The 18,055-nt window shown below is 40.7% G+C and overlaps 1 protein-coding gene across 2 annotated transcripts in view; it reads left to right on the forward strand.

Annotated features, from left to right (window-relative positions):
• INO80D (INO80 complex subunit D) overlaps positions 1–18,055 on the forward strand; it is a 92,091-nt gene that overhangs the window by 57,898 nt on the left and 16,138 nt on the right. For both annotated transcript variants that reach the window (XM_032754808.2, XM_032754806.2), the window contains exons 6-8: positions 3,671–3,895; positions 12,808–12,917; positions 14,845–14,978. In XM_032754808.2, coding sequence (XP_032610699.1) covers positions 3,671–3,895; positions 12,808–12,917; positions 14,845–14,978 — 469 coding nt within the window. The remainder of the gene's footprint in view (positions 1–3,670; positions 3,896–12,807; positions 12,918–14,844; positions 14,979–18,055) is intronic.

Here is an 18,055-nt window from a genome sequence, read left to right on the forward strand (position 1 = left end):
TCCCGCTGCTTCCTCTACCCCTGTATTTTGCTCAGCTCTCTAAATTGACTCAGCTCCAGGTAAGGTCGGAAACTTCTCCTGCGAACTAGACCTTCAGTTTCCCCAGTGGGGGTGTGTGTTCGGAGCGGAGGATCTCCCTTTCCTACTTCCGCAGTTTGGGCACTCACAGTATTTGGAGTGTCTCCGGATCCTGCAGGAGCAGTCCACTTCCTTCAGAGGGTCTGTAGGTCCTCTCGGGATTCCTGGTTTGTTCTTGCAGTTGTTCTGGAGATAAAATTCACTATGCAAGCCTCTGCACTCTGCTCTGTCTGTCCGAGTTGGAGCTGCAATCCAGTGCTGCCTCTCATCAGCCATGATGATCACTCCACTATTTTAAGGCAGTCCTAGGGGTAAAGCGCCATCTGGGGCACCCGCAAGGGCTGCACAGCACAGGAGGCAGGCAGGGCCATGCAGCAGTGGCGGTGCTGTCCTAAGAGTGGGACTGGAGCCAGGGGACACTGAGGTGGTGATAGCGGTGGCAGGGGCGCAGGTGCATCTTTTTAAAATAACAGTTTTAGCAACTGATTATCGACTCAAGCTTTACCTTCCCTTTAAGACCTGCCTTTCCTCTCCATTTCCTTTTTCTATGAATGAGACTTCTATTTTCCTAGTTATGCATATTCTAAGCCATTGAGTCATTGACTTTCTAATCCTTCATATTGAGTCACCAAAGTGAGTTAGTTCACTTATGATAATGGCCTTTATATGTCTTTTTTTTTTTTCTCTTTTTCTTTTTTTTTGAGACAGAGTCTTCCTCTGTCACCCAGGCTGGAGTGCAGTGGCGTGATCTTGGCTCACTGCAACCTCTGCCTCCTGGGTTCAAGTGATGCTCCTGCCTCAGCTGCCCAAGTAGCTGGGACTACAGGCATGCACCACCATACCAAGCTAATTTTTTTGTATTTTTAGTTCCTTGTTTTATGCATGATGTTACTGTCCTTCCCGGTCTTTGTTGGTGGAAACTGCTGCCTGCTTATTGTCCCTTCCCCGGTCCTTGCCAGCTGACAAAGCTTGTCTTTATACATGCAGATTGCCTCATGCTCTCCAGTCCTGCTTCTTCCAGCCTAGCATGTATCCTTGTTATCTCTTTCCTGGAGATTTACAGTAATTTTTTAACTGCCTTCTTCTCTCTCTCCTTCTGTTTATTTTATATCTGCTGCTGAACTGTAACCATTGTCATGGCACACTTCTGTTACTGTATTTTCTTAACAATTACAAACCTTAGCAGTTAGGAGGGCAAAATTTAAAAAATTACAAGTCTTCTGCTTTGCCTATGGAATAAAGGTTAAACTCTTTAGTTTGACATTTAGGTCTGGAAAGCTAACCTTACCTATCATTATTCCCTTACAGACCCCTTAACCTTAGCCACACCAAGCTACTTACATTCTTGCTGTTCACCATCCTGTCTATCTCTGTATCTTGGCTTACGTGTTCTGTTTGTGTGAGGCCCTCTTTCTTCAGGGTTCATTTCTGCTGTCACCTCCTCTGCAAAGCTTTTCTTTTCTTTCTTTCTTTTTTTTTTTTTTGAGACAAAGTCTTGCTCTGTCACCCAGGATGGAGTGCACTGCTGTGGTCTCAGTTTCCTGCAACCTCCACCTCCCAGGTTCAAATGATTCTCCTGCCTCAGCCTCCTGAGTAGCTGGGATTACAGGACTACACCACTACACCTGGGTACTTTTTGTATTTTTAGTAGAGACAGGGTTTTGCCGTGTTGGTCAAACTCTTGACCTCAAGTGATCTGCCCACCTTGGCCTCCCAAAATTGCAGGGATTACAGGCGTGAGCCACCGCACCCGAGCCTTCCAGCTATCTTTCCAGTGAACTTCAGTAACACCTTACCCTGACCTCTGTTGTGGTACTTTACTGTTTTCTGTCTTGTGTGAAAGATGTTTATCACACTTGCTAGCTCTATGAGAACTCCCAAGTGTAGACCTGCTGTCAGAGGTCAGGGAAAAATTGAAAATGAAGAATCCTGGGCCCTATACCATGGAGATTCTGGTTCAGTAGATTTGGGGTAGTTCTTAGGAGTCTGACACTTTTAAGTGCTCACAGATTTTTCTGATTTGTGGTCAGATATTTGAATCATTGGCCTGTCTGCCCCACTGTTTTTGTTACTGATTTTATTCTTTTTTGAATTGTTTTGACTTTTGGGAAGTGGTTATCTTGTCTAAGTTGCATTGCAACTCTTTGAAATGTTGGTTTCTCTTCTGTAGTGCTGAGCATAATAGATACACAGTAAATGTTGAATGTTGAATAAATGAAAAGATTGAAGTAAAATCCTTCAATCTGTAGATCTGTAGTAAAAACTATACTGACGAGAATGTGCTTCTTAGGAGAGGTACTAAGTAGAAGTTTATAGATTAGCTTGTTATAGGCTATGCTGAAAGAAAGAATAATAATATCACTTAAGAGAAACCAAACAATGAATAGTAGAAGATTAGTAAGAGAATATATAGTCCATGGTGTCACATGTGTGGTATTTACTTATGATAGAAGAGAAAGAAGCTAAAATAACAGGTCAGTTTTCAAGTCCAGTGTGCATTATTCCTAATGGTTAAAAGATCACATTTGTTCCATAAAAAAGTGGCCTTTTAAACCTTGCTGGTGGTAGACATTGCTAAAAAGGCACTCTTTCTTGTTGAGCTTAGATGTTCCTTCAGCATCACTTCCACATAGCATTTCAGCCAGGACACCAATTAATCACATTATTAGCATGTGATGGAAAATCCTTTATGTAATCCCTGACTTATTAAATGCTGTTTACGATACTTCCATAGTTAAAAAAAATACATGGTAGAAGGCCGGGCTCGGTGGCTCATGCCTGTAATCCCAGCACTTTGGGAGGCTGAGACAGGCAGATCACAAGGTCAGGAGATTGAGACCATCCTGGCTAACACGATGAAATCCAGTCTCTATTAAAAACACAAAAAAATTAGCCAGGCGTGGTGGCAGACACCTGTAGTCCCAGCTACTTAGGAGGCTGAGGCAGGAGAATGGCGTGAACCCGGAAGGTGGAGCATGCAGTGAGCTGAGATTGCATCACTGCACTCCAGCCTGGGCGACAGAGTGAGACTCTGTCTCCAAAAAAAAAAAAAAAAAACGTGGTAGAATTAATGTGATCCCTACAACCAAATTTCTTTAGGTGGTTAGCAAGAAAAGTGATTTAAAAACCAGAATGTTTAAAAGGACAGCTCTTAGATAATAAACTGTTAGAATTCGCTGCCCTATTTCTGGTATGACCTATCTTTTATGAAATTATGCTATGTGTTTCCTCATAACTGTCATGTCATTTACTCAGACTTTTTAGTAAGTAAAGGTAAAAAGATGAATTTTTTTCCTCAAGAGTCTCTAGTCACTTAAAATTTAGAAGGCACTGGTATATTAAGTGTCTACTGATGCCATGCTAAGAAGGCTGTTTCTGAAAACACTGGATTAACTCTGTCCTTATTGTTGAAATACTGTACTTATTTCAGCTCTATTGGAATTCTCTTACTCTAATTGTGTGAAGTATGTGCTCACATGCCACAAAAGTTTTAAACCTGTGCATTCAGCCACACTTCCTAATTCTTGTTTACCCTGTCTAAAACGAGCCTAATGTGTAATCAGTTTTTCATTTCTCTCCCTGCACTTTCCAGGTCAGATGATGATGATGCGGAGAGTAGGAGCTCCAGGGTGACCCAACTTTGCACTTACTTTCAGCAGAAATATAAGCACCTCTGCCGCCTGGAGCGGGCAGAATCTCGTCAAAAGAAATGCCGGCATACGTTTAGGAAAGCTTTGCTGCAGGCGGCCAGTAAAGAACCAGAATGCACTGGTCAGTTAATACAAGAACTGCGGAGAGCTGCATGCAGTCGAACCAGGTTAGAGCCACAGCAACCTATTCTTAAGGGACTCATCTCAGTTTGCTCGCTTTATTTTGTGAGAGGATAGTTGAGGCACAGTGGGAGATGACCACTACGTCCCAAACATTTAAGCATTATGTTTTGGTTTTCTTGCTTTGTTAAAGTGCTACAGGTGGCAAAATAATACTGCCATGAGCTAACAGTAAAATTAAAGCATTACTAAAATTTTGCTGTAGTTTGATTAGAATTTATTCATTGAAGATTTGAGAATGTTATCTGGCTTTAAAAAAAATAGAATGCTTAGAAATTTCATGTTATTTAAAAGTAACATTTATAGATTTTTAACTACAAAAGTAGTATTTTATGTTTATTTACTTCTGTTATTTTAGTTTCTTTTCAGTGTTGGTTTTCGTTTTTTTTGTTTTTAGAGACAGGGTCTTGTTCTGTCGCCCAGGCTGGAGTGCAGTGGTGTGATCATAGCTCACTGCAACCTCAAACTCCTGGGCTCAAATGATCCTCCTACCTCAGCCTCATGAGTAGCTGGGACTATAGGCATGTGAAACCATACCCAGCTAATTAAAAAAAATTTTTTTTTGTAGAGGTGAGGGTCTCGCTGTATTGCCCAGGCTGGTCTCAAACTGCTGGCCTGAAGCAATCCTCCCACCTTTACCTCCCAAAGTGTTGGGATTAGAGGTGTTAGCCACTGTAGCTGGCCTTTTCAGTGTGTTTTCTATTAATATTTACATTATCTCACAGATTATTTGTGCAAGTATTTTATTACATTGAATTTCTTTTAAGAAAAAAATTCCTTCTGTTTATAATGCAGATACTTGTTTATTGTGGAAAATTTAAAAAATACACAAATGAGAAGGGAAAATCTTCCTGTTGCCATTCATGAGAGAGAGAATGAGCATTGTTAACATTTTGATTCTAGGCCAGGCGCGGTGGCTCATGCCGGTAATCCCAGCACTTTGGGAGGCCGAGGCAGGCGGATCACGAGGTCAGGAGATCGAGACCATCCTGGCTAACACAGTGAAACGCTGTCTCTACTAAAAATACAAAAAATTAGCTAGGCGTGGTGGCGGGTGCCTGTAGTCCTAGCTACTCCGGAGGCTGAGGCAGGAGAATGGCGTGAACCTGGGAGGCGGAGGCTACAGTGAGCCGAGATCGCGCCACTGCACTCCAGCCTGGGTGACAGAGCCAGACTCTGTCTCAAAAAAAAACAAAAAAAAAAAACATTTTGATTCTGTTTCCTTCTAGCCTTTCTTTGTGTGTGTGTGTGTGTGTGTGTGTGTGTGCGCGCGTGCATGTGTATAAATTTTCCAGCGAGCCATGTGTTTATATTAAAAAGCAAAATTGAAATCATGTTATCTATATTATTTTCATTTATTTCCAAAAATGCTTTTTTCTATTTATCACTGAATTATGACCACTTTCTCATGACGTTAATTCTTAATTATTAATTAATGACATTCTCATGACAATAATTTGAGTTTTCTAGTTTTCCCTCAAAAGTATACCATAGCCATTTGCCTATGTTCTTCAAGATTCTTTTGAAAACAGGATTTATAATGTTTACATAATATTACATTCATGAAAATCTGTATATCAGAAATGTAGAGTTATCGGATACTTTAGAAATTTTGGCATATTACCATTTTGGTGGTAATGGTGAAAACCTTAGTACAGTAATACCTTAGTTTATATCTATAAAATGTTTAAAAAATGCAAAGTTATATTTTCTAAACTGATTATGGAATTCTGTTATGTATGTAAGTATAAAATATCTGTTATATATATAAAATATATATAGTATCTGTTGTGTATATATAAATACATATTTATATAACAGAATTTTGTTTTTTATATATATTTTAATTATGGCTATTTTTCTTTTTATTAATTTTTTTTTGAGACGGAGCCTTGCCCTGTCACCGAGGCCAGAGTGCAGTGGCACAATCTTGGCTCATGGCAACCTCCGCCTCCCTGGTTCAAGCGATTCTTCTGCCTCAGCCTCCCAAGTAGCTGGGATTACAGGTGCCCGCCATCATGCCAAGCCAATTTTTGTATTTTTAGTAGAGATGGGGTTTCACCATGTTGGCTAGGCTGGTCTTGAACTCCTGACCTCAGGTGATCTGCCCACCTCGGCCTCCCTAAGTGCTGGGATCACAGGCATGAGCCACTGCCCCTGCGTGGTTATTACTTTTAACCGAAATACACATTTAAAGCACTAAATTGAATTTTAAAATTTCAAAACATGGCTGGGTGCAGTGGCTCACACGTGTATTCCCAGCACTTTGGTGGGCTGAGGTGGGTAGATCACTTGAGGTCACGAATTCGAGATTAGCCTGGACAACGTGATGAGACCCCATCTCTACTAAAAAATACAAAAATTAGCCAGGTGTGGTGGCATGCACCTGTAGTCCCAGCTACTAGGGACCCTGAAGTGGGAGGATGGCTTTAGCCTGGGAGTAGGAGATTGCAGTGAGCAGAGATCACGCCATTGTGCTCCAATCTGGGCGACAGAGAGGGACTGCCTTCCAAAAAAAGAAAAAAAATTCAAAACATTATCTTACTTTAAGGAAATAAAGTTTAAATTCTGATTCTTTTTGTTGTTGTTCAGACAAGGTCTCAGTCTGTCGCCCAGGGTGGAATTCCACAGTGGCGTAATCACGGGTCACTACAGCCTCAGCCTCCTGATAGAAGGCTAGCTTGTTTATTGAGTTTATTATTTATTATTTCACACATTTTTAAAATTTCCTTTAAGGCTAGTCAAGTGAAGCAGTGGGAGTGGAGAAGGAACAAAGAAATCTGCAACTGGTTGTGATAAATTACTTGTAATTTATCACACTGCATATGGACCAGGCTATTTCACACTTTTTAGTTACTATATTTTCTTTTTTTTTTTTTTTTGAGATGGAATTTCACTCCTCTTGTCTAGGCTGGAGTGCAATGGTGCAATCTCGGCTCACTACAACCTCTGCCTCCTGGGTTCAAGCGATTCTCCTGCCTCAGCCTCCTGAGTAGCTGGGACTACAGGCACCCACCACCACGCCCGGCTAATTTTTGTATTTGTAGTAGAAACGGAGTTTCGCCGTGTTGGCCAGGCTGGTCTGGAATTCCTGACCTCAGGTGATCCACCCACCTCGGCCTCCCAAAGTGCTGGGATTACAGGCGTGAGCTACCATGCGTGGCCAGTTATTATATTTTCATATGACAACTTTTAGTATATATATAGAGAAAAAATTTAGGAATTTATGTACCAGAATATCTCTAGATGGTGGGATTATTTATAAAATGAAAAAATCCTTTGTTTGTACAGTCTCATTTTTATGTAATGGTCATAAGTCACTTGAGGGAAAAAAAAAGGTTTTAAAACAAAGTGTTGGCCAGGTGCGATGGCTCATGCCTGTAATCCCAGCACTTTGGGAGGCCGAGGTGGGCGGATCATGAGGTCAGGAGTTCGAGACCAGCCTGGCCAACACAGTGAAACCTTGTCTCTACTAAAAACACAAAAATTAGCTGGGCGTGGTGGTGGGCACCTGTAGTCCCAGCTACTCGGGAGGCTGAGGCAGTAGAATTGCTTGAACCCAGGAGGCAGAGGTTGCAGTGAGCTGAGATTGTGCCACTGCATTCCAGCCTAGGCAACAGAGCGAGACTCCATCTCAAACAAAAAAAAGACAAATAAATAAAACAAAGTGTTAAAATATAACCTTTATTTTGTAGCTGTTGGTCATATTACTTATATACCTGTTTTTTGATATTTTATTTTAGTGTCGTGTATTTTGCTTTTCATTTGTTGTAATAAAGTGACCTAATTTTCAGTTGCATATCTCACATGGATGCACTGTGCCCTTAAGAGTTTTCTAGAAGTAGAACAGGTTAGAGTTGTTTGAAGTATCTAATATACCATATGTAATGGCTGCAGCCTACTCTTCCCTTACACCCAAATCATCTTGCCTGACTCCTAGATCTCTCAGTCCTCTGGATCTAGTACCTGTTCTAGAACATCCTTCAGGTCTCAGCTTACTCAGAGACTTATGTTCTTAGAGATACATTCCCTGATTCCCTGGACTATGTTAGGTTCCCTCTACTATGTATGCCTACTGTGCTCTGTACTCTGTTTCATTTTAGAATTTTATACCTATATTAAGTCTGTCTGTCATGCTAGAGAGTAATTTCCATGAGAACAGGAAAAAGTTTGTTCCTAAATCTCCAGTATAGATGAACGAGTGAATAGAATTGAATAAATGAAGGTCTGTTTTCTATTTGTTGAAGGAATTTACTTAGTTTGACACAGGTTATAAAATAATGATAACTAACATTTATATGATATAATGCTTTCAGGTATATACTTTTAGTAGAATTGTCCAGCGTGAACCAATTTGTATGTAAATGTATATGCTGAGTCTAATATATTATTCTGATCTTGTCAAAGATGTAAAAGACTATACAATGAGTTTCGGAAAATTTGGTATTTGTGTGGAAAACTGTATATATCCACGATTCTTAACTGGTTGTTTCCAGAACATCTTCCTAACTGACGTCAGTGATATTTAAAAAACATTAATGATAACTGCCACAACAAACAAACAGCAAGATGGACCCTGTTACGGTTTTCAGATTGATTTGATGATATTCGGTTGTGTCACCCATGATTAGTGAAAAGTTTATGGCCCAGTGCATCGCTGATAATCATGTAACAATGTATCATAATCATTCTTTGGTGATTGGCAACTTTTTTTTTTTTTTTTTTTTTTAAGATGAGTCTCACTCTGTTGCCCAGGCTGGAGTGTGGTGGCACAGTCTTAGCTCACCACAACCTCCACCTCCTGGGTTCAAGCAGTTCTTCTCCCTCAGCCTCCCAAGTAGCTGGGACTACAGGCATGTGCCACTATACCCGGCTAATTTTTTGTATTTTTAGTGGAGACGGGGTTTCACTATGTTGGCTAGGCTGGTCATGAACTCCTGACCTTGTGATCCGCCTCCCCCGGCCTCCCAAAGTGGTAGGATTACAGGCAAGAGCCACTGTGCCCGGCTGGCAGCTTTTTATATTACATTATATTCTAGGTTCACGAAAGTAAACTTTTAGTTGCATGCTGCCCTCTATTTGATATTTTTGGTATTAAAGTCCTAATTTCAAAAAAAGATACATTAAAAAAGATACATAAAAAAGATACATAAAAAAGATACATAAAAGGTTGGCATTACATATTTTAGAAATTAAAAGTTTAATGGACCCTTTATTAATTTTTTAGTTTTTTGAGATGGAGTTTCACTCTTGTTGCCCAGGCTGGAGTGTAATGGCGCTGTCTCGGCTCCCTGCAAGCTCCGCCTCCTGGGTTCAAGTGATTCTCCTGCCTCAGCCTCCCAAGTAGCTGGGATTACAGGCACCCTTCACCACGTCTGGCTAATTGTTTTGTATTTTTTGTAGAGACAGGGTTTCACCATATTGGCCAAGCTGGTCTCGAACTCCTGACCTCAGGTACTCTGCCCGCCTTGGCCTCTCAAAGTGCTGGGATTACAAACATGAGCCACTGTGCCCGGCCTGGATCCTTTAAAATACAGTTCGTTGGCCAGGCATGGTGGCTGGGTGTGGTGGCATGCGCCTGTAGTCCCAGCTGCTTGGGAGGCTGCTGTGGGAGAATTGCTTGAACCGGGGAGGCAGAACTTGCAGTGAGCTGAGATTGCACCATTGCACTCCAGCCTGGGTGACAGAGGGAGACTCCTTCTCAATAAAATAAAATATAGTTTGTATACAAGCTAAATAATGTTAGTCTTTCCTATCAGATAACTTTGTCGTATTTATTGATGAGTAAGTGGAATAAGCCATTGAAATAGCTTCAAGTATGTGAACCCAAATTAAGTATCTTGCAGCCCACAATCATACAGTGACTAATGTTTGTATGGAAACCTCATTATTTATGGGGGATGCAATAGGGCACGTCAAAGGGAATCCTGTAGTAGATTTTTTAAATATGAAAACCATGAAAAAGTTTGGTAATTCCCTTTGTTTGTTGGGCTTATTTGGATAATAAAATATATCTAACATTACATCAAGCATTTTCATATTAATTTTTTTTTTTTTTTTTTTTTGAGACAGAGTTCTGCTCTGTCGCCCAGGCTGGAATGCAATGGTGTGATCTCGGCTCACTGCAACCTCCGCCTCCCGGGTTCAAATGATTCTCCTACCTCAGCCTCCTGAGTAGCTGGGATTACAGGTGCCTGCCACCACGCCCAGCTAATTTTTTTTGTATTTTTAGTAGAGACGGGGTTTCACTATGTTGGCCAGGCTGGTCTCGAACTCCTGACCTTGTGATCCGCCCGCCTCAGCCTCCCAAAGTGCTGAGATTACTAGGTGAGCCACTGTGTCTGGCCATTTTTACCTTAATTTGTCCATGGGGTTATTGAAACATAAGGCAATTTTAAAAAATGAAACCAATAGTTATTTTGTAAGTTTAGAATAAAGAAAATGAGGGAATGTATTGTACACTAGTCTTTGAGGATAGCTGAGCAGTTTATTAGGGTGTTTAATGAAAATTATCCGTTCAGGCAGGGTGTGGTGGCTCATGCCTGTAATCCCAGCACTTTGGGAGGCTGAGGCAAGTGGATCACCTGAGGTCAGGAGTTCAAGACCAGCCCAGCCAACATGGTGAAACCCCGTCTCTACTAAAAATATAAAAAATTAACCAGGCATGGTGGCAGGTGCCTGTAATCCCAGCTACTGGGGAGGCTGAGGCAGGGGAATCACCTGAACCCAGGAGGTGGGGGTTGCAGTGAGTCAAGATCGCACCATTGCACTCCAGCCCGGGCAACAGAGCAAAACTCCGTCTCAAAATAAAAAAAGAGAAGTATCCCTTTAATATAGAGACCATTCTATTTAAATCTAGACCAAGAGAATTTGAGCTTAGCTGCCAGAATAGTAAAAGTTTATTTATTTGAAATTATATATTCCTTTTATAGGACTAAATTTAATGTAAACAACTTTTTAAAGAAACGATGGATAAACTATTAGGAATAAACTGTTTAGTTCTATGATGATCCACTTCCCTACTCTTATAATCCTGACAAATCTTGCAGAAATCTTAGTTAAGGCAGGTTTTAAGGCAGCACCATGGACATATAAACAGTGTTTACAGGTTTTTTTTTTTTTTTTTTTGAGAGGGAGTCTCACTCTGTTGCCCAGGCTGGAGTGCAGTGGCACAATCTCAGCTCACTGCAAGCTCCGCCTCCTGGGTTCACGCCATTCTTCTGCCTCAGCCTCCCGAGTAGCTGGGACTACAGGCGCCCGCCATCACACCCGGCTAATTTTTTGTATTTTTAGTAGAGACGGGGTTTCACCGTGTTAGCCAGGATGGTCTCGATCTCCTGACCTTGTGATCTGCCCGCCTCGGCCTCCCAAAGTCCTGGGATTACAGGCGTGAGCCACTGCGCCCGGCCAGTGTTTACAGTTTATATGAAATTAATAACTATGGTAGAAGTATTTATATTTTGTGTAAATTCATATGTAATTTAGATTCTGTGTGGCCTTACTTAATTAGTGTCAATAATTCCATTGAAACCCTGAGAAAGATACTAGAAACAAACAACTCAAAAGATTTTTTGTTTGTGATATCTGACTTGAACTTAGTAGGTTAAGTAGATTTTTTTCCTCCTACTCTGACTTGTAAAGCCCTAATGGTTTGTGATGCTTTATAAAGTTACGTAGATAGGATAGGTTTTGTACTTGTAAGAATTGTCTTTTTTCTCTTTTTCTTTCTTTTTTTTTTTAATAGAGATGGGGATCTCCCTATGTTGCCCAGACTAGTCTCAAACTTCTGGGCTCAACCGATCCTTTTTGATTTTGGGAGCCCTCCTCTGCCTCCCAAAGTGCTGGGATTACAGTCGTGAACCACTGCACCTGGCCCACTTCTAAGAATTTAAGTGTTAGTTGTTTGTGTTTTTATATGTTTATGTAAAGAAACTGGAAGGATCTGCAAACTAATAAAATGAATACATATTATAGAGGGAGTGGGGCTGGCAAATTAGGGGGCAAGGGCAAGAAGTCGATTCTTCACTGCCTAGCATTCTTTCATTTTTTTATGGATCCATGTGAATGCATTGCTTATTCATAAGATTTTAAATAAGTTGAAATATTTAAACATTAAGTGTACAAAGTGGAGATAAAATTTAAATAATGAAACATGGATTGCACATATAATAGAAAGTTTAAAAAATAGATCTAAAGTGAGTTCACTTTGGAGGATAAAAGCCTCTCAGCCATTTCTGCATATCAGTATCCTCTTCCCCATGTATGAGATGAAGATTTTTTTGCAGATTTATGGGTTTAGTAGCATGAGGCAATCAATTCCTAATGGTGGCGATAATCATAGTCATGACTAACAACCACTGGCTGTTTACTATGTAATACTATATACTGTATATAAGTGGTTTAGATGTGCTTAATATTTTTATGCTCCCAACAACCCTGCCAGCTCAAGGTACCTTATTGTCTCTACTTTACAGTTGAGAAAACTGAGGCTTAAATGAGGCTGAGCAACATGCCCATAGTCACACAGCTAGTAAGAGGGAGAGCTGAGATTCAAAACCAGGTCCATCTGATTCTTCTCTCATGTTCTTCATCACTTTTCTGTACTGCCTCTTTGTGAAGAAAAGGGAAATAAAACATCACTTAAAAAAAAAAAAACAGACATCCTTGAAACATATCGTGATGTAATTATCTGCTTTGAATGTCAGAAGATTAGGGAAATAACACAATTGGTAATTGTAATACCGTCTTTCTTTAAATCACATTTGCATTTTATTTAGTGACTGTAGATGTTATAGATACTATAATGAGAGTGTTACAGAGTTGTGACATCATGTTGAAAAATTACCCTGGATTCTTAAAGCATTTAAAAAAAATTAATTTTGTGTTTTTCTTTCCTTAGCATAAGCCGGACCAAGCTGAGGGAGGTGGAACCAGCAGCATGCAGTGGAACCGTGAAGGGTGAACAGTGCGCTAACAAAGCCCTTCCATTCACCAGACATTGTTTCCAACGTATCCTTTCAACTAAATGGATGCGCAATGAAAAAGTACTACCTAATTTGAGGCTGTATATTTCATTTTTAAATCAAGTGAATGACTTTTGAAACCATAACTGTTTAATGTTTAAAATAATTTTATCTAACATAATTTTCATGATGTCCTCTGAATAATTTTTCTTGTTTTATTCAAAAATCACAAAAAATAAGCAAAACTGATAGCAAATAGCAGGTTCCTCCAGTGTCTGTCACTTAATTATATTTTGTTAATAGAATTCTGGTCCCTCAGGTGGTTCCTGGTAGCTTGTAAGAAGGAGCTATAACACTCATTAATGGAAAAAATCAAATCACATTATTTAAAATCTGTTTTTAGTCTTCTAAGACAGTTACACAGTTTTACACTTTTTCCTTTTTCTTACTTTTTCCTGTAAGATTAGTTTACTCTTTTTAATGAGTACAGTGCTGATTTGAAAGGTAACAAATATCACTGCCTAGGAAAGAAGATCTCTTTTAAAGTATACTTGAAGAAAACCTGTGTTAAGGAGCTTTAGGTTGGTGATGAAATCTTATTGCTGTGACTTTTATTGAGTATTTAAAATCAGGTAGCATGTAAAAATAGCAGCAATTACTTATCTTTACCATCTGTTTAATTGTTGCCCTCCTTTCTGTTCTTGGAACAGCTTGTTCTGCAGCACTTTCTATGTAATAAAGGCTTTATAGTTTTACCTAAAAACCATAAAGGAAAAACACAAAGGTACTTAATAGATATAAGGTAAGTGTTAAAGAAAGGTAGTAGCTAAAGTATGAGTGCTTAAAAATATTGATGATGTAAAGCTCATGTTTGTTTGTTTAGAGGCAGGATCTCACTCTGTCACCCAGACTGAAGTGCAATGGCACAATCACAGCTCACTGCAGCCTCGACCTCCCTGGGCTCAGGTGATCTTCGCATCACAGCCTCCTGAGTACCTGGGACTACAGGCATACACCACCATGCCCAACTAATTTTTGTACTTTTTTGTTGCCCAGGCTGATCTTGAACTCCTGAGGCTCAATAAATCCACCCACCTTGGCCTCCCACAGTGCTGGGAGTATAGGTGTGAGCCACTGTGCCTGGCCAGTAGTGAAGTTTTTATTTAAAAATAATTTTTCATAAGTTGTGAGTTTGAGTTTGTTGCTGGAAATGTGAAGCAAAATATTCAGATTTGGAAAGATGAGTTTTTAATAATTATATCTTTAAATTTTTATTCTTGGTAAGTATCATAGGCAGAAAATTTTCCTTTTAAGAGCTGTCTAAAAAAAGAAAACCATTGGCCAGGCGCAGTGGCTTACACCTGTAATCTCAATGCTTTGGGAGGCTGAGGCAGGTGGATCACTTGAGGTCAGGAGTTCGAGACCAGCCTAACCAATATGGTGAAACCCTGTCTGTACTAAAAATACAATAAATTATCTGGATGTAGTGACAGATGCCTGTAATCCCAGCTACTCGGGAGGCTGAGACAGGAGAATCACTTGCTTGAACCCGGGAGGTGGAGGTGGCAGTGAACCGAGATCGTGCCATTGCACTCCAGCCTGGGCAACAGAGCGAGACTTCATCTCAAAACAAAAAACAAAACAAAAAAAAACATTAAGTGGAACTTTAAGTGGAGTTCACATGTAAGAAGGAAATGGCCCTGCTTTTCCAAATAACACAATTTGGTTCAGAATGGTCATTAAAGAAACTGGTGCCAGGGTCCCATGAGCAAAATAGAGTCCTTCAGAGTTGTCATCTGATAAATTCTATTATTTTCCCATATCAGTAGTTGAGCTAGTACTGATATGGGTAATATTTATATTATGGATAATGAAGTTTGTACTTATGAAATGTAGGGGAACAAGCAAATTTTATATAGAAATTGAAAAATTAGACTTTCAGTGTATTTTATTCCTAACTTAAAAAAACCCAGATATCCTCTTGAACCACTCTCAGCAGCTCTTCTCAAGTTGCACAGCCAAGTTTGCAGATGGACAGCAGTGCTCTGTGCCAGTTTTTGACATTACACATCAGACACCTCTGTGTGAAGAACATGCCAAAAAAATGGTAAGTTCTGCAACAGAGGCATTCAAACTTTTCATAGCTATCCACTGTAGGAAGTATTTTATAACTTAGCACAAACTATGTATGTATATAAATCACTGAAACAAATTTTGAGACAGGATTTTTATTCCCTTAAGATGCATTTTATTACCTTAAGATATGTATCTTATACATAGCAGAATTTCTAAACAGTCTCTTTGTTCCTATGTCTCTAAGTTTTTGCTTTCTTATATATAATTCTACAAATGTTGTGAATAGTTGATAAAACTTCAATCGAAGGCCCAACCTTTCTAGAAATCTATTGAACGTAATTATTGCTTTAGTCAATGCTAGTTATCATAAATCCTAATTAATTCAGAATAATTTGGAGGAGAGACAGATTTGAATTTGAGGAATATCTAAATTATATAATTATTTAAAGGAAGTTCCTTTTTATTGTTTTCATCCATCAAGCAGTTACTGCAAGATACTTTCCTGGGTACCTTATGTACTAGAAAGTGAGATACTTCCTGCCCTCTATAAACATGTTATAGTTTTCAGGGATTCTCAGGGTGAGGGAATGGGTATTAGACCAGGACTTAATAGTTGGAACCTGTGATCCTGGCTTTGCCGCCAGCTTGGTATATAACTAGGGGCTAAGGATTCAGCCTTTTTGGACCTCAGTCTCAATGTGTGTGATTCACTGGTGTATTAGTCCGTTTTCACGCTTCTGAGAAAGACATACCTGAGACTGGGCAGTTTACAAAAGAAAGAGGTTTAATTAGACTCAGTTCTATGTGGCTGGGGAGGCCTCAAAATCATGGTGGAAGGCAAGGAGGAGTAAGTCGTATCTTACATGGATGGTGGCAGGCAAAAAGAGGGTTTGTGTAGGGCAACTCCCATTTGTAAAACCATCAGATCACATGAGACCCATTCACTGTTACAAGTCGTCTTATAGTCGTCTTAATAGCGAATACACTATTCAGTCATCTCCCACCAGGTCCCTCCCACAACACGTGGGAATTGTGGGAGCTACAAGATGAGATTTGGGTGGGGACACAGAGCCAAACCATATCATTCTGCCCTGGCACCTCCCAAATAGCATATCTTCACATTGTAATACCAATCACGCCTTTGCAACAGTCCTCCAAAGTCTCAACTCATTTCAGCATTAACTCAAAAGTCCACAGTCCAAAGTCTCATCTGAGACAAGGCAAGTCTCTTCTGCCTATGAGCCTGTAAAATCAAAAGCAAGTTAGTTACTTCCTAGATACAATGGGGGTACAGCCATTGGGTAAATACAACTGTTCCAAATGGGAGAAATTGGCCAAAACAAAGGGGCTACAGGCTCCATGCAAGTCCGAAATCCAGTGGACAATCAAGTTGAAAAGCTCCAAAATGATCTCCTTTGACTTCATGTCTCACATCCAGGTCAAGCTGATGCAAAACATAGGTTCCCATAATCTTGGGCAGCTCTGCCCCTGTGACTTTGCAGGGTATAGCCCCTCTCCTGGCTGTTTTCACGGGCTGGCATTGAGTATCTGCAGCTTTTCCAGGTGCATGGTGCAAGCTGTTAGTAGATCTGCCATTCTGGGGTCTGGAGGATGGTGGCCCTCTTCTCACAGCTCCACTAGGTGGTGTCCCAGTAGGGACTCTGTTTGGAGGCTCCCACCCACATTTTCCTTCTGCACTATTCTAGCAGAGGTTCCCCTGGAGGGCCCCACTCCTACAGCAAACTTCTGCCTGGGCATCCAGGCATTTCTGTACATTTTCTTTTTTTGGAAACAGAGTCTCACTCTGTCACCCAGGCTGCAGTGCCGTGGTTTGATCTTGGCTCACTGCAACCTCTGCTTTCGAGGTTTAAGCAATTCTTGTGCCTCAGCCTCCCAAGTAGCTGGGATTACAGGTGTGTGCCACCACACTTGGCCAATTTGTGTGTATTTTTAGCAGAGACAGGGTTTCACCATGTTGGCCAGGGTGGTCTCAAACTCCTGACCTCAGGTGATCCGCCCACCTCAGCCTCCCATAGTGCTGAGATTACAGGCGTGAGCCACCGTGCCTGGACCGTTACTATACATCTTCTGTATTCTAGGCAGAGGTTCCCAAGCCTCAATTCTTGACTTCTGTGCACTCGCAGGCTCAACACTATGTGGAAGCTGCCAAGGCTTGGGGCTTCCACTCTCTGAAGCAACAGTCTGAGCTCTACCTTGCTCCCTTTTAGCCATGGCTGGAGTGGTTGGAATGCAAGGTACCAAGTCCCTAGGCTGCACAGAGCAAGGGAGCCCTGGGTCTGGCCCATGAAACCATCTTTTCCTCCTAGGCCTCCAGGCCTGTGATGGGAGGGGCTGCTGAGAAGACATCTGACATGCCCTGAAGACATTTTCCCCATCGTCTTGGGGATTAACATTCAGCTCCTCGTTAATTATGCAAATTTCTGCAGCTGGATTGAATTTCTCCTCAGAAAGTGGGATTTTCTTTTCTATTGCATTGTCAGGCTGCAAATTTTCCAAACTTTTATTTCCCTTCTTAAAACTGAATTTCCCTTTTTTATTTTAATTTAAAACTGTATTTCCCTTTTAAAACTGAATGCTTCTAATAGTAGCCAAGTCACCTCTTGAATGCATTGCTGCTGAGAAATTTCTTCCGCCGGATACCCTAAATCATCTCTCTCAAGTTCAAAGTTCCATAAATCCTTAGGGCAGGGGCAAAATGTTGCCAGTCTCTTTGCTAAAACATAACAAGAGTCACCTTTGCTCCAGTTCTCAACAAGTTCCTCATCTCCATCTGAGACCACCTCAGCCTAGATTTCATTGTCCATATCACTATCAGCATTTTTGTCAAAGCCATTCAACAAGTCTCCAGTGAGTTCCAAACTTTCCCACATTTTTCTGTCTTCTTCTGAGCCCTCCAAACTGTTCCAACCTCTGCCTGTTACCCAGCTCCAAAGTTGGTTCCACATTTTTGGGTATCTTTTCAGCAGCACCCCACTCTACTGGTACCAATTTGCTGTATTAGTCTGTGTTCATGCTGCTGATAAAGACATACCTGAGATTGGGCAATTAAAAAAAAAAGAGGTTTAATTGGATTCACAGTTCCACGTG

Source organism: Hylobates moloch, unplaced genomic scaffold (assembly GCF_009828535.3).
Source record: "Hylobates moloch isolate HMO894 unplaced genomic scaffold, HMol_V3 SCAFFOLD_1, whole genome shotgun sequence".
Taxonomy (NCBI): domain Eukaryota; kingdom Metazoa; phylum Chordata; class Mammalia; order Primates; family Hylobatidae; genus Hylobates; species Hylobates moloch.